This window comes from Balaenoptera ricei, chromosome 2 (assembly GCF_028023285.1).
Source record: "Balaenoptera ricei isolate mBalRic1 chromosome 2, mBalRic1.hap2, whole genome shotgun sequence".
Classification (NCBI taxonomy): domain Eukaryota; kingdom Metazoa; phylum Chordata; class Mammalia; order Artiodactyla; family Balaenopteridae; genus Balaenoptera; species Balaenoptera ricei.
Genome location: NC_082640.1, coordinates 183,120,170 through 183,134,096, shown reverse-complemented (window position 1 = coordinate 183,134,096; position 13,927 = coordinate 183,120,170). Strand labels below are relative to the sequence as shown.

General features: G+C 43.0%; 1 protein-coding gene across 1 annotated transcript in view; it reads right to left on the bottom strand.

The window, feature by feature from the left end:
• The window catches only part of EVL (Enah/Vasp-like), a 159,756-nt gene extending 147,250 nt beyond the window's left edge, over window positions 1–12,506 (bottom strand). Inside the window, exon 1 of the mRNA XM_059914986.1 lies at window positions 12,433–12,506. Coding sequence (XP_059770969.1) covers window positions 12,433–12,437 — 5 coding nt within the window. The 5' untranslated portion in view covers window positions 12,438–12,506. The remainder of the gene's footprint in view (window positions 1–12,432) is intronic.
• Between the last annotated feature and the right edge of the window lie 1,421 nt (window positions 12,507–13,927).

The following is a 13,927-nucleotide window of genomic DNA, read 5'->3' as shown; positions in this document are numbered from 1 at the left end:
ATCATTTGTTTCTAGGTACTTTTTGATTTCCTCTTTGATTTCTTCAGTGATCTCTTGGTTATTAAGTAGTGTATTGTTTAGCCTTCATGTGTTTGTATTTTTTATAGTTTTTTCCTGTAACTGATATCTAGTCTCATAGCGTTGTGGTTGGAAAAGATACTTGATATGATTTCAATTTTCTTAAGTTTACCAAGGCTTGATTTGTGACCCAAGATATGGTCTATCCTGGAGAATGTTCCATGAGCACTTGAGAAGAATGTGTATTCTGTTGTTTTTGGATGGAATGTCCTATAATATCAATTAAGTCCATGTTGTTTAATGTATCATTTAAAGCTTGTGTTTCCTTATATTCATTTTGGATGATCTGTCCATTGGTGAAAGTGGGGTGTTAAAGTCCCCTACTATGATTGTGTTACTGTCGATTTCCTCTTTTATGGCTGTTAGTATCTGCCTTATGTATTGGGGTGCTCCTATGTTGGGTGCATAAATATTTGCAATTGTTGTATCTTCTTCTTGGATGGATCCCTTGATCATTATGTACTGTCCTTCTCTGTCTCTTGTAATAGTCTTTATTTTAAAGTCTATTTTGTCTGATATGAGAATTGCTACTCCAGCTTTCTTTTGATTTCCATTTGCATGGAATATCTTTTTCCATCTCCTCACTTTCAGTCTGTATGTGTCCCTAGGTCTGATGTGGGTCTCTTGTAGACAGCATATATACTGGTCTTGTTTTTGTATCCATTCAGCCAGTCTATGTCTTTTCATTGTGATGTTATTTTTTAACATTTCACCTTTTCTTGCTCTTAATAGGACTAAAACACTGCCAGAAGTAGAACCCCCCAATACAATACAACTTAATGTGTTCAAAACTGAACCAAACGGCAACTTTCTAACATAAATCACTCATAATTTAATTCAAGTCTTCTCTAGTTGGTCTCTACAACTTCTGCAGTTCTGAAATTTGAGTTTTTCCCAGGGGACTAACCAAATTAGGGGATGAAGCAATGGGGAGTGTGAGAAAATAGAGATTAGGCATTACTGTTGACAGACAGAAAACCATAAAGCCCGAATTCAAACAAAGCATTAATCAAAAGTAATGTCATCATGCACTGTAATCTAAAATCTAACACGCCTTATGGCTGGAGGCATGGAGCTCCCTTCAAAAAATGAGAGAGCTGAAAACTCCTAGGCACAGAGCCTGACACACCACGGATACACAAGGAATGGCAGTCCCTGGTGCCCCTGCTCCTCCTCTCCTGTCTCCCCCTGATCCCTACCTAGAGGTGGGCTGACACTGAATGCAGGCTGAAATTTCAGTATAGTCCAGCTGTCTCACTACAAAGTCTCAGGCTCATTCCCAAGTTTTTGCTGCACTGAATAGGAGGAACTAGAGTTGAGGTCATAAAAATGAACCCACGAATCAAGAGAGCAAATGTTCTTGCCTACTTCTGCCTATAACTAAAGAGGAAACCATGGGTGAAGAAGAGTGAAAAATAAGACCAGAACTGTGAGACAAGAAATCTGAGCTTCATGCCCCTAATACCTCACTGCCTGTGAGGCCTAGGCAAGTGGCCTCTGGAGTCTGTGTCCATTTTCTCATCTGAGAAATAGGGAGCTCATGCATTAGTCAACAAACATTTATTGAGCACTTACTACATTCCAAATAAACCAGCCCCATTCTTGAAACTCAAGCCTAGGTCAGCAGTTCTTAACTGTGGCTGCACACTTAAATAACCTAGAGATCTCAAATGAAACAACAACAAAACCCCTCATCCCAGATTAATGGACTCCCTAAGGTAGGGCCCGGGCATCAGGCGGAGGGTGGGGAAGAGGGCCTTTTCAACTGTTTCTGATGCCCAGTGAGGGTTAAAAACCACTGGACTTAGAGAATTTCTAAGTTTCTGAATCTAACTTTCTATGGTTTGACAAATGAGTATTTTTTACAGGTCAAAACCCTCCAAAATAAACCAGTTTCATTAATACTTTGGAGGGAGAGTGACCGAGGGGGTGCCTCGACTGTGCCGACAGTCCTAGCCCGAGGGGTCACATTGCCTGTAAGTGTCCTCCAGCCTCACAGATGCCTCCCTGGAGTCATATTCAAAAGCCACACATGTCACGTTATAAGTGAGAATTCTCCCCGAGGGGCAGACAGATGCCTGACTCATGCCATTCTGGATTTGTTCCCTTGGCTTAAAGCACTGTTTGGTCATTCATGATTTTTGTCATATCTGTTTAACATGAGTGCTATTAATCTTTTTCTTTAAAATCAACTCACTGGAGCAATAAGAGAGTATTAGCCCTACTAAATATTAAAACACATTGTAGAACCTCTTTAATCAAAAGCGAGGTATTGACACATGAATAAATGCAGACCAATGGAACATAATAGAAAATCCAGAAATAGGTCAAATTAATTAAATATGACAAAGGACAGAATCTCAAAACACTGGGAGAAAATGGAATTTTAAAATAATTAATTAATTTGGTTGTGCTGGGTCTTAGTTGCAGCAGGGGGCTCCTTAGTTGTGGCTCACTGGCTCCTTAGTTGCGGCACATGGGTTCCTTAGTTGTGGCAGGCGGGCTCCTTAGTTGTGGCACATGGGCGCCTTAGTTGCGGCATGTGCGAACTCTTAGTTGCACCATGCATGTGGGATCTAGTTCCCTGACTAGGGATTGAACCTGGACACCCTGCATTGGGATTGTGGAGTCTTACCCACTGCACCACCAGGGAAGTCCCAGAAAATGAAATTTTTAATAAGGGGGATTGGGATAACTGAAAAACCAGATGGAAAAGGCTAAAATCGGATCCAGCTCTCACACCATATATTTAATTCCAAATGGATCAAAGATTTAAATGTTTGAAAAAGAAAAAAGAAAAGAAACTGTACAACTACTAGAAAAAACATAGGTGAATTCAACCTGGTATCACAGAAAACTTTCGAGCTATGACTGAAAATCAAGAAGCAGTGAGTAAAAAAAAATTAAAAAAAAAAAGAAGTAATCCCCACAAAATCACGTGCATTAAGCACCTAGTCTGCATCATTTCAGCTCCTCCTGCCTTACCTGTTTCGTATTCTAGCCACCCCTGAGGCAACCAGTTTTGCCCGGGCTCTGACCTGTGTCCAGTCCCTGCTGCGGCCCCAGGGGGCTGCCACGTGAGCCCTCTCAGTACCCACTGAGAACATCACCATGTACAGGGGCAATTAATTGCCCCATGGAGCAATCCTTTGCCAAATGGAGACAGTAGCTAATGGCTATAGGCTTCTCCCTTCGGCCCCCACAAATATCAATCCTGTGCTCTCCTCCAAACACACAGGAGCCTTCATCTCGGGTACAGTTTTCTGGGGAACCCAGTTAAAATACCACTAATTTGGTGCACTGATTTTCTTCTAATACACAAAAATAAATACTTAATTATAAAAATTTAAAAAGCGCTCATCAGAAGGAGCGTAACTCCCTACTCCTTAAGTGTGAGCTATGAACAGTGACTGTCTTGAAAAGAAGACAGCATGAAAAGGGGAATAAAAGAGTAACTTTACAGTGATGAAACCTGACAAACACTGCTTCAGCCAGGTGATCAAGGTCGACATCCACAGTGATAAATCACGCTGCAGTATATACCCTCTGTAACATGGAATGGAATGTCACTTTATCTCTGTGATCTTCCTGCCTGAAACTTAACAACCCCAGGCTAACCATGAGAAAAACATGAAATAAATTCCAACAGAAGGGCATCCTACAGTATACCTAAACAAGTACTCCTCAAAATAGTCAAGATCTTCAAAAATTAAAGACAGTCTGAAAAACTATCCACAGCAGAGGGATCTAAGGAGATTTAACAACTAAATGTAATGTGGTATCCTGGATCAGACCTTGGAACAGAAGAAGGACGTTAGGTAAAAACAAGAAAACTTGAATATACTATGGACTTCAGCTAATAACACTGTATCAATATTAGTTTACTAAGTATAACAAATGTACCACGTAAGATATTAATAACAGGGGAAACTATATATGTGGAGAGTGTATGGGAACTCTCTGTACTATCTGCTCAATTTTTCCATAACTCTAAAATTGTTTTAAAATATAAAGTCTATTAATAAAAACAGGAAAAAAAAAGATTTATGAAAAGCATTCCTCCATCCCTGGCAATGGGGCCTGGGATCTGCATTTTGGAAGGACATACACACAGGGATTCCTATGCACATTAAAGTTTGAGAAACCTCGGGGACATCAGGAGTTACAGTGCACAATGTCCTTACAAAGAAAATTCAGGAAAAAAAAAATCCATCCACACATCAATAAACAAATCCTGTCTCCTGGTAGTGGTACGGAAACACCAGATGAAAGCACTGTCACCCAGTAATTCATTAACTCATTAAGCACATAATGAAAGAGTTTTCATCTTGGATGCCAGCTTCACTCACTTGGGAGCTGCCTTGAATGTGGTACTTGGAAGGACCCATGACAAGGCAGAATGAATGTCATGATTTACTACCTATTTTATGTACAAGTGGCAGCATCAATATTCACTAAGCATCTACCAACTGCCAGGCACAGCGCTAGGCTCTAGGGACCCAAAAGAGATGGAAACAAGCATAATCCTTTATGAAGTATAGGAGGAAAAAGATAAGTAATTATAAATATAAAAAGTAACAGAGGGACTTTCCTGGCGGTCCAGTGGTTAAGACTCCGTGCTTCCAATGCAGGGGGCATGGGTTCGATCCCTGGTCAGGCAGCTAGGATCCCACATGCCACGCAGCGCAGCCAAAAATAAAATAAAATAAAATAACAGAAGAGGAAATATGGAATGCCACAGAGGCAAATAATCGGGAAGGGCCATCAGCCAGGGTCGGAGTCAAGGACTGCCTCCCTGAGGAAGTGACATTTAAGCTAAGATTTGAAGGCTAAGAACTTAGCAAGGTGAAGAGGAAAAGGAAGTAGTTGAACTCTGGTCAACTCATCAATTAGTCCATCAGACCTTTTCTTACTTAAGGATCCTCTGGAGGAGAATGAAGAAGACAAGATCAGAGCAATAGACACAGCTCCACAGAGAGAGCCCAGAGTGGAGGGCAGCACCCAGAGTGTTTAAGGTGCTGGAAGCTTTACAGAGGGGCCCAGGGCAGATATATGACAAGGGGGAAGGACTGGAGAAGGTGAGTAAGAGGCTTCCAAAACCAAGCCCTAAGGGATGTTGCCCATTTCCCCTAAGACACTCAGAAAACGTGTCACATTGGCTCCCACTGCCCTTTCTGCCACCACCTCCATGACTTTCACAGCTAGCTGCTCAACTGCAGTAACTATTTCTTAATCTAAATTTCCCGGTACAATAATCTCCTCTACCCCAAAATAACATGCCTCCTGTTTTGTATTTATTTCAGTAGTTCTATTTTGCCTCTTTTACAGAGAATGGCCCTGAATCATTTTTAGAAGTTGAAGCATCAATAGCAACTGTGGTTTCTAAACCAAAAAATTATCACATATGGTAGAGAACTTATATAGCAATCTGACAAAAGGGCAGAATATCTGAAATCAGAATTGTCCCAGATCTTTCCGGGTTCATCTCCTTCACAGACATAACAAATTGAGGTGGGGGAAGTAAACAGCTAACCTTTACTGACCACCGTAAGCCGAGAACTTTCTACGTATTCTCATTTGATCCTCACAAAACCCTGAGAAAGAAGTAGGGTTATCCTCATTTATATTTGAGAAAAGTGTCAGTTCATAAAGGTTAAGTAATTTGCTCAAAGTCAGTCAGCTGGTGAGGAGTGGCTCTGGGGCAGAATCCAGGTCTATTAGACTCTAAAACCCAGGCTGTTTAGAATACAAGGGACAAATGTGGCCTAACTCAATATTATAAAAAGAAAAAGGTCATTCACATTCCTACGTTAAGTCCAAACCCAGAAGCAGAAGATGCCTTTCCCACAGCCTTAAAGACAAAGACAGACAATCCATCTTCAAACACAGGAGCTACAGAGGACTTGAGAACAGGGCTCCCCCCACTGGCAAGCAGATGCAACCACACCATTTACTTCTGATTCCTTTCCTAGTCCTTTGCTTTTTGGGAGGGGAACCTCCAATTTAAGACCAGGAATAAAGTTCTTTTCATTAACTTTATCTTTCTCTCTTCTTTGCTTAAAATTTATCAACAGCCTTTGGTTCCAGTAATGCTACTATTCTGCTAACTTAAACTTAATCAGAGACGTACCCTAAGATTTATCTACAGACATTATCATCGTATTATTTACAATGATGAAATCCTAAAAACAAAGCTAACTGTCCCAAACTTGGGGTACTGGTAAATAAATTATGGTATATCATCCGATAGACTATTATGCAGCTATTTTAAATGTTTTCAAAGAATATTTAACGAAGGGGAAATGCATATATGTTGAATGTAAAATGCCCAATACAAATACACAGTCTAGTATCAATTTTGTGAAAATGTTACACTTACAAATGGAAAAGATAAAGAGACTATACCCCATGTTTAATGGGTTATCCCTAAACAGCAGGATCAATGCTGATTCTTATTGTCTTCTTTACACTACATTTAAACCAGAAAAATAAAAACTGCCACTAGAAGTCACTTCTATGAGGTCTTCTCCTTTCAGGCTAAGAAAGAGAAAAAGCTGTTTGCTGAGGGGACCACTGTCCTTCCCACCCCACCCTGACATCAGCTGGAGGTGCTCTTTCTCTAAGTTATCATCACACTATTAACGCACTTATGACATTCACTCAACTCGGAGTCACCAAGCTTATAGTCTACCGCAAGGTTCAAACCTGGGTAGTATATAGATTACCTTTAAAGGGAAAAAAATCTTCATGTGAAACAATGCCAATTTATTTTCATGTAGCTTATTTATGTGCAATTAGAAAACTAAGTTTAAATTTCTTATGTTTATGTAACTAGATACAAACAAAACTACCAAACCAGCAAAATTCAAAAGGACATTACTTTAATAAAAAGATGCTGTTGTTCATATTAAAAATCATCACCCGCAAGGTAAATATAGTAACGGCACAGGTCTAAAAACAGACAGAACAACAGAAGAGAGCCAAAGGTACACACACAGAAGCGCCACAACCCCATAGCTGGTCTCCCGAACACCTTCCAAAGATACCTGGAGGAATGCTCCCCTGCCCCTATCCTGCAGCAATAAGCTCTGAGATGTACTTGTGTTAGCTAGTGCTGGCTAACTGTGGGATGTGAAGGCTGTGTCTGGCCTTGGGTATCTCATGCTGTACCCTGTAACTGCACTGCATTCTGCAGAACTCCAAATTGATAGAGTGCCCTTGGCCCAGATGAGGTAGTTCCCTGGCACATAACCAGACCTGTGAGATGGTAGGCTGGCCATGCCTTACACACACAAGGCTGGCCCTGGCGGGGGCAGGCAAGCTTTCTGAAGATTGGAGGCGATCCTGCTTCAGATGTTACCATGCAGCCCTGGAGAGGATTTTGGGATCTGCATGTTTGTTCTGCCATTCAACTTAGAAAACATTCCTGATACCTCTGCCATATATCTACTAATATAATCAAGTATCTGATCAGCAATTTTGAAGAAAAATGTAATTTTGATCTTTACCTCATATTCCAGACAATTTGAAGAATGAACTTTTGTGAAATTTTACATATAAAAGAGAAAACAACTTAATACTTACCGAACTACTAGACAAACGCTAAAACATAAGAAATGATGGAAAAATCACAAAGAAAATGACTTGATAAGATAAAAATCTTAAACTTCTATATATCAAATCTTTAAAAGACAAAAGGCAGAGGGGGAAAACGTTCACAGAAAAGAACCTTCCCAACAGATAAATGACTAAAGTATATAAGCAGAAATATACTGTATACTGCATATGTGGGCATCTTTGTTTTTAAGTAGAAAAAGGATGCAGAAAAGGATTTAGTAAATTTTTGTAAATCTTTTAGGGATAGAGACTATTTGGGGGAGGGGAGGTTTGGCCCCTTCTACCTCCTTACCACCTAATCCAGTGTCAGGCAACGGTAAGGCCTCGAAAAATGATTTCTGAATGAGATATGAGAATACATAACATCTCTTAGGAAAAGGGAAATAAGAATTCAGGCAACAGTCTAGAAAATTAAGAAAAACTCAGACACAGCCTTAATTATCCAAGTCAGCAAAACAGTGACTTGGATAATTCACCATGTCCACATATTTTAGCAAAACTAAAATATGTGGACATGTGCCTCAAATGTTCAGTTTATTTGTTAGAATGCATCTCTAGCCCTATGTCTTTCTGAGACACTCCTGAAAAGCGTCAGTTTAGAGGCTCCATTTCAGACCATTTTCAAAACGTCGTATCTATGTACTCCCATGAGATTATCTAGCAAGAAAAATGTGTCATTTTCATTAAAAAAATTCAGACTGAACAAAAAAGAAAGTATTTTTCACAGATGAGCCACATTGCTTATAAATATCCAAATCAAATGAATTGACAACAGAGGTAATGATGAACAGATCTCCTCGACTCATTTAGGTCCATTTGCAAAAGCCATGTACCTCAAGAGGTACATGTAAATATACACGTATAGATGTTTAACTACAAACAGTCTGCAACAGAGAACCATGTTAAACTGTTAGCAGCGTTTTAAAAAAAAATCTGTGTAAAGAAAAAGGGTAACTGAATGACTCATTTTGGAAAAAGTATTTAAAAACTTTCATTTCTATATCCATGCCTTGTCATTTGATCCCCCAAAATGGGATCTGAGAATACTATTATGTCATTATTGATCAAAAAATGAAATGTTCTATTCAAGCGGGCCAAGAAAGGGGTAATTTTTATCAAATAAACAATTAAGGAAATCAAGACAGGAGAAAGAAATGAATATTAAAAGAAGAGAGGAAAGCACCTGCTTCCAAAATCCTCTGCTTTACAGTAATGATCTGCCATTTTTTTCAATTAATTACATATTAAGAGGACATAAAGATTTATTCTTAAAGTTATCTTGATTCTAAGCACATTTCACAAACTGAAACGATCTAATATAGTTATAACACAAAAAAACTGGTGTTGTTATTCTCCACAGCTTCTGTAACTGGGTAGCTTGAGTCTCCTCCGAAACTGAATATTGACACAAACTGCTCCTAGCATGCATACATCAGGGACTTTTACTTCCAGTAAACATGAACTTAGTAAATCAGAACAATCCTCCAGCTGAAAAGAACTAGAAAAGCAGGGAAAAAAACAGAATAAATATCTGCTTGGAGGCCTGGAGGAAGAAGGGCTATCAGAGGCTCAGGGAGGTGAGTTCAGTATTTGGGGCTACTTTCCCCTGGGGATGTCTGCCAACTTTGAAGGGAATCCTAAAAGTGTGGCTTTAGGTTGGAGGGTAAAGGTCCTGGTGAAGAGCTGAAAGTGAGCACTAAAGGTGAACAGAACAGGCTGGCTCTCACAAGGATTGAAGCTCAGCTTAGAAACAGCCCAATTCCTCGAGGCTACATTCAAGTGACCCCAGATTATAAGTGCCCCATTTGTCTGACAAAAGCAAATGTGAATTATCTCTGGAAGAGAAAAACATCTTCTTAGGCCTCAAATTATTTCTACAAACAATTCTGCAAATATGATGTCCAGCACGGAATTAAAAAACAAAAACAAAAAAACAAAAACAAACGAACAAAAAAAAACTAGGCACAGGGCTTCCCTGGTGGTGCAGTGGTTGAGAATCTGCCTGCCAATGCAGGGGACACGGGTTCGAGCCCTGGTCTGGGAAGATCCCACATGCCGCGGAGCAACTAAGCCCGTGTGCCACAACTACTGAGCCTGCGCATCTGGAGCCTGTGCCCCGCAACAAGAGAGGCCCCCACAGTGAAAGGCCCGCGCACCGCGATGAAGAGTGGCCCCCGCTTGCCTCAACTAGAGAAAGCCCTCGCACAGAAACGAAGACCCAACACAACCATAAATAAATAAATAAATAAATTTAAAAAAAAAAGAAAAAGAAAAAGAAAATAGTTTAAAAAAAAAAAAAAAAAAACTAGGCACAAAAGGAGGTAAGACAATATGAATGAAAACCAAGAGAAACAGACGTTGGAAATGACTCACAAATACTGCCATAATTGGACAAACATTAAGATAATTATACATAATATATTCAAGGAGATGAAAGACAATACTGATAATTTTGGCAGACAGCTGGAAACTATAAAAAGGAAAGCAAATGGAAATTAAAGTATCAAAAATATATAATAACTGAAATTAAAAAGTCAATTGATAGGAAAGATAAGTGAGGAGATAACCAGAATGAAGGACAAAGAGACAAACAGAAAACACAGAAGGAAGGTTAAGAAAACACAGAAGGAAGAAGATACAGTGAAATAGCCTAACATGTATAATGGTAGCCCCAGAAGGAAAGGTGAGGGAGAATGGGACAGAAGCAGTATTTGAAGTCCTAATGGCTCATGACTTCCAAAACTAATGAGAGACATAAAGCCAAAGACTCAAGAAGCCCTAAGTTATAAGTTATAAAAAAAAAAAAAAAAATCCATACTAAGGACAGCACAGAAAAAAACGCTGAAAACCAAACACAGAGAACATTTTAAAAGCAGCCAGAGAAAAAGACGACTTTCAAAGAACGACAGACAAATTACTTCTCAAAAGAAACAATCCAAGTCAGAGACAATGAGGTATCTTTAAAGTGCTAAAAGAAAGCAACGGTAAACCAGGAATTCTGTAACTACTGAAAAGACCCTTCTAAAATGGAGGAAAATGTTCTAAAATTAGATTGTGGTAAGGGTTTCATAACTCTGTGAAAATACTAAAAACCACCAAACCGCATACTCTAAATGGGTAAATTTTATGGTATGTGAATTATATCTCAATAAATCTGTTTTTTTTTTCAAATGAAGGATAAATAATGACATTTGCCAACAAACACTGTAAGAATTTGTCACCAGCAGACCTGCATGAGGAATTCTAAAGGGTATTCCTCAGATGGAAAGAAATGATCCCAAATGGAAGACTGGAAGATGACAAAGGTGGCACTGGGGAAAAGATGACCTTTCTGATAAACAGTACTGAATAAATGGTTCTGCTAAATATAAAATTTGACTGCTTTTTCACAAGTTACACAAAAGTCACAAGTGGACTGTAGATCTTAATTTGAAAGGCAGAACGGTAAGATATTTAGATGTCATAGGAAACTATCTTCTTGACTTTGGAATAGAACGCCTACAAATTAGGAAGAAAAAGACATGTAAACCCCAAAAGAAAACACTTTTGAACAGGCACTTCATAAAAGAGGATACCAAATAAACATGAAAAGATGTTCAACCTCATCAGTCAGCAAGAAGCTGCAATCCGAAACCACAATGGGATACCTCATCAGGATGGCTAAAATGTAAGTGTTGACAAGTGTTGACAAGGACATGGAGCACGAGAACTCTCATACATTTGCTGGCAGGAGTGTAAATTGGTACAAAAACACTTTGGAAACTTGGTGTTATCTCCTGAAGTTGAAGATATGGGTACCTTTTGACCTAGAAGTTCCACTGCTGGGTATATACCCAACAGAAATGAATGTACCAGGAGATGTATAAGAGTACTCAAAACAGCATTATTATTAATAGTCTAAAGCTAGAAACAATTCAAATGTCTACCAATACCAGAATAGTTAAATTGTAGTATTTCATACAGTGCAATACTATAGATTAATAAAAATGAACAACGGTTACGACATAATGGATGAATCTCAGAAGCATGTTGACTGAAAAAGCCGGACACAATATATATTTCATTAGTATTTCATTTATATAAAGATCACGAAACAGTCAAAATGAAACGACGGACACTATAGTTTTTATGGGATATATGTTTGGAAGGTAAAATCACACAGACAAAAGGCAAGGACGTGATTATCCCCAAAAAGTCAGGATTGGGTTACCTCTGGAGAGAGAATTCCGAGCTCCTGGGTGCTGGCAATGTTTTTTCTCGAACTGGTAACCACCAGTCCCCCTGGCTGGGTGATAAACCAATAAGTGGTACATTGCGGGTCTTGCACTTGACCGGCGTGCAAGAAGAAAGGAGACGGGGACAAGAAAAAGGGAGCAAAAGCGGGCAGGCAGCTCCAGGTGGAAGGAAACGACCACTTAACGTGTAAGCTCTGGGCGCTGGCACAGGGAGGCTTCGACCAAGGGTACAGAGCCCCGGGGAGCGAGGCCGGAGGGGCTCCGGGCCGGGCGCGGCCACACCTGCCGCGGGGTCTGCCTCCCCACGCGGCCCCCAGCCCCCACGTGTGCCTCCCGCGAGCTGCAAAGGCCGGCACCGCCCGCTGCTTCCAGAAGGCCGACCACCCCGACTCCCCCAGACCCTCTCACGGTCCCCCACGCCCCCACGGTGCTCCCGAAGCCCGCCCAGCGCTCCGGACGCCGCCCGCCCGGCCTCCCCACGCCCAGGCGCCCGCCGACTCACCTCATTGTCGCTGCCGGGGCGGGCGCGCGGGGCCGGGGGCGCGGCGCGGGGCGCGGGGCGTTAGCGGGGCAGCCGGCCCCGGGCGCGGCGGCTCCGCGTCTCGCTGGGCTGCGGGGGGCAGCGAGGGCTCATCTTCTCGGGGCTGGCGTCCGGGCCGCTAGCTGCGGGGACGGGCTGCGGCGGCGGCGCCTGACAGCTGGGCCCCGGCCCCTGCCATCTTGGCGGGCGCGTGCCCGGGCCGCCGTGTGCGCACGCCGCCGGGGGGAGGGGAGTGGAGGGGAGGGGTCGAGCGTCGCCCGGGTCTCTCCGGCCGGGGGAGCGTGCGCCCGCCCGAGACTCGGGGCGCGATCCCCGGGCGGGCGCGGGCGGCTGCGAGGCCGCCGACGGAGAAGCGAGAGGGCGCGGGCGGGCGAAGTCAGCCCGCGAGTCGAAACTGAGGGGAGAGCGCGCGCGGTGGCCCAAGCCCGACACAAAAGGCGCGGGGCCCCACCGCCCGCGCCTCCAGGAGAGCCGAGCCGGGGTCTGCGAGGGGCGGGGCGGAACCTCGGGGGGCGGGTCGTGAGGGCCCGGCCGGGCCGCAAGGGGCGGGGCTTCGAAGGAAGGGTGCTCAGTGAGGGGCGGGGAGGAGCGCTGAGAGCGGGGTGGGACTGACGGATGTGGGAGGGGCGGGGCTTAGAAGAAAGCGCGATCCGTGAGGGGCGGGGCCGAGGAGGAGGGCAGGGCCAAAAGTGGGCGGGGCGCTGGCGCGGCACGTGGAGCGCTGTGTCCTCCTCCCCGCGCGGGGCGCCTCTCTCAACTACAAAGGCAGCTGAGCGCGCCGGCGTCCGTGAGACTTGGCCGGAGGAGTCCACCTTTCCCGGCCCTGCGGCGTGCCCAGCCTGCTCCAAGGCAGTGAGCAACCCCCTCTCTTTGTAAATAAAGAGCCAAGGCTGGGACGGGGAGTCGTATCTTTGAGGCAGTATCAACAGCTGAAGGATCTCCCAGTCCAAAAAAGCCCCACCTGGCGGCTGCAAACCACAGCTTGTGAAAAATCACATCGACTGCACGAGGTCGTCCAGGTTTTCTCTGGTTGTTAAATCCCCAACCTTCCTAAAGGTTAGCCATCCTCATAGCTGGCTGGAAACCCTAAACCCGCAGAGTCTCACTTCTCAGTTCTAATTAGACACAGTTCGTCATGCTTTCTCAGTATCGCCACTAATGCTCCCATTCCCCTCTATCACAGCAACAATGAAATCGTACCTACCTTTTAAAAAATTGCCTCTGAGCAAGAGCACATCAAGCGTTAAGCGGTTTCTGGCATATAGGAGGGCAGCGAAGGGTCGCTATTCTACTCCTGGCCCAGAGTGAGAAGAGTGGTTTTGCCCAAGATACAGGAAGTGGTGGAGTCAGTTCTCAAGCCAAGGTTTTTCGAACTCAAAATCCCAGTGCCCATCCATTCTTTTTTTTTTAAAATAAATTTATTTATTTATTTTCAGCTGCCTTGGGTCTTCATTGC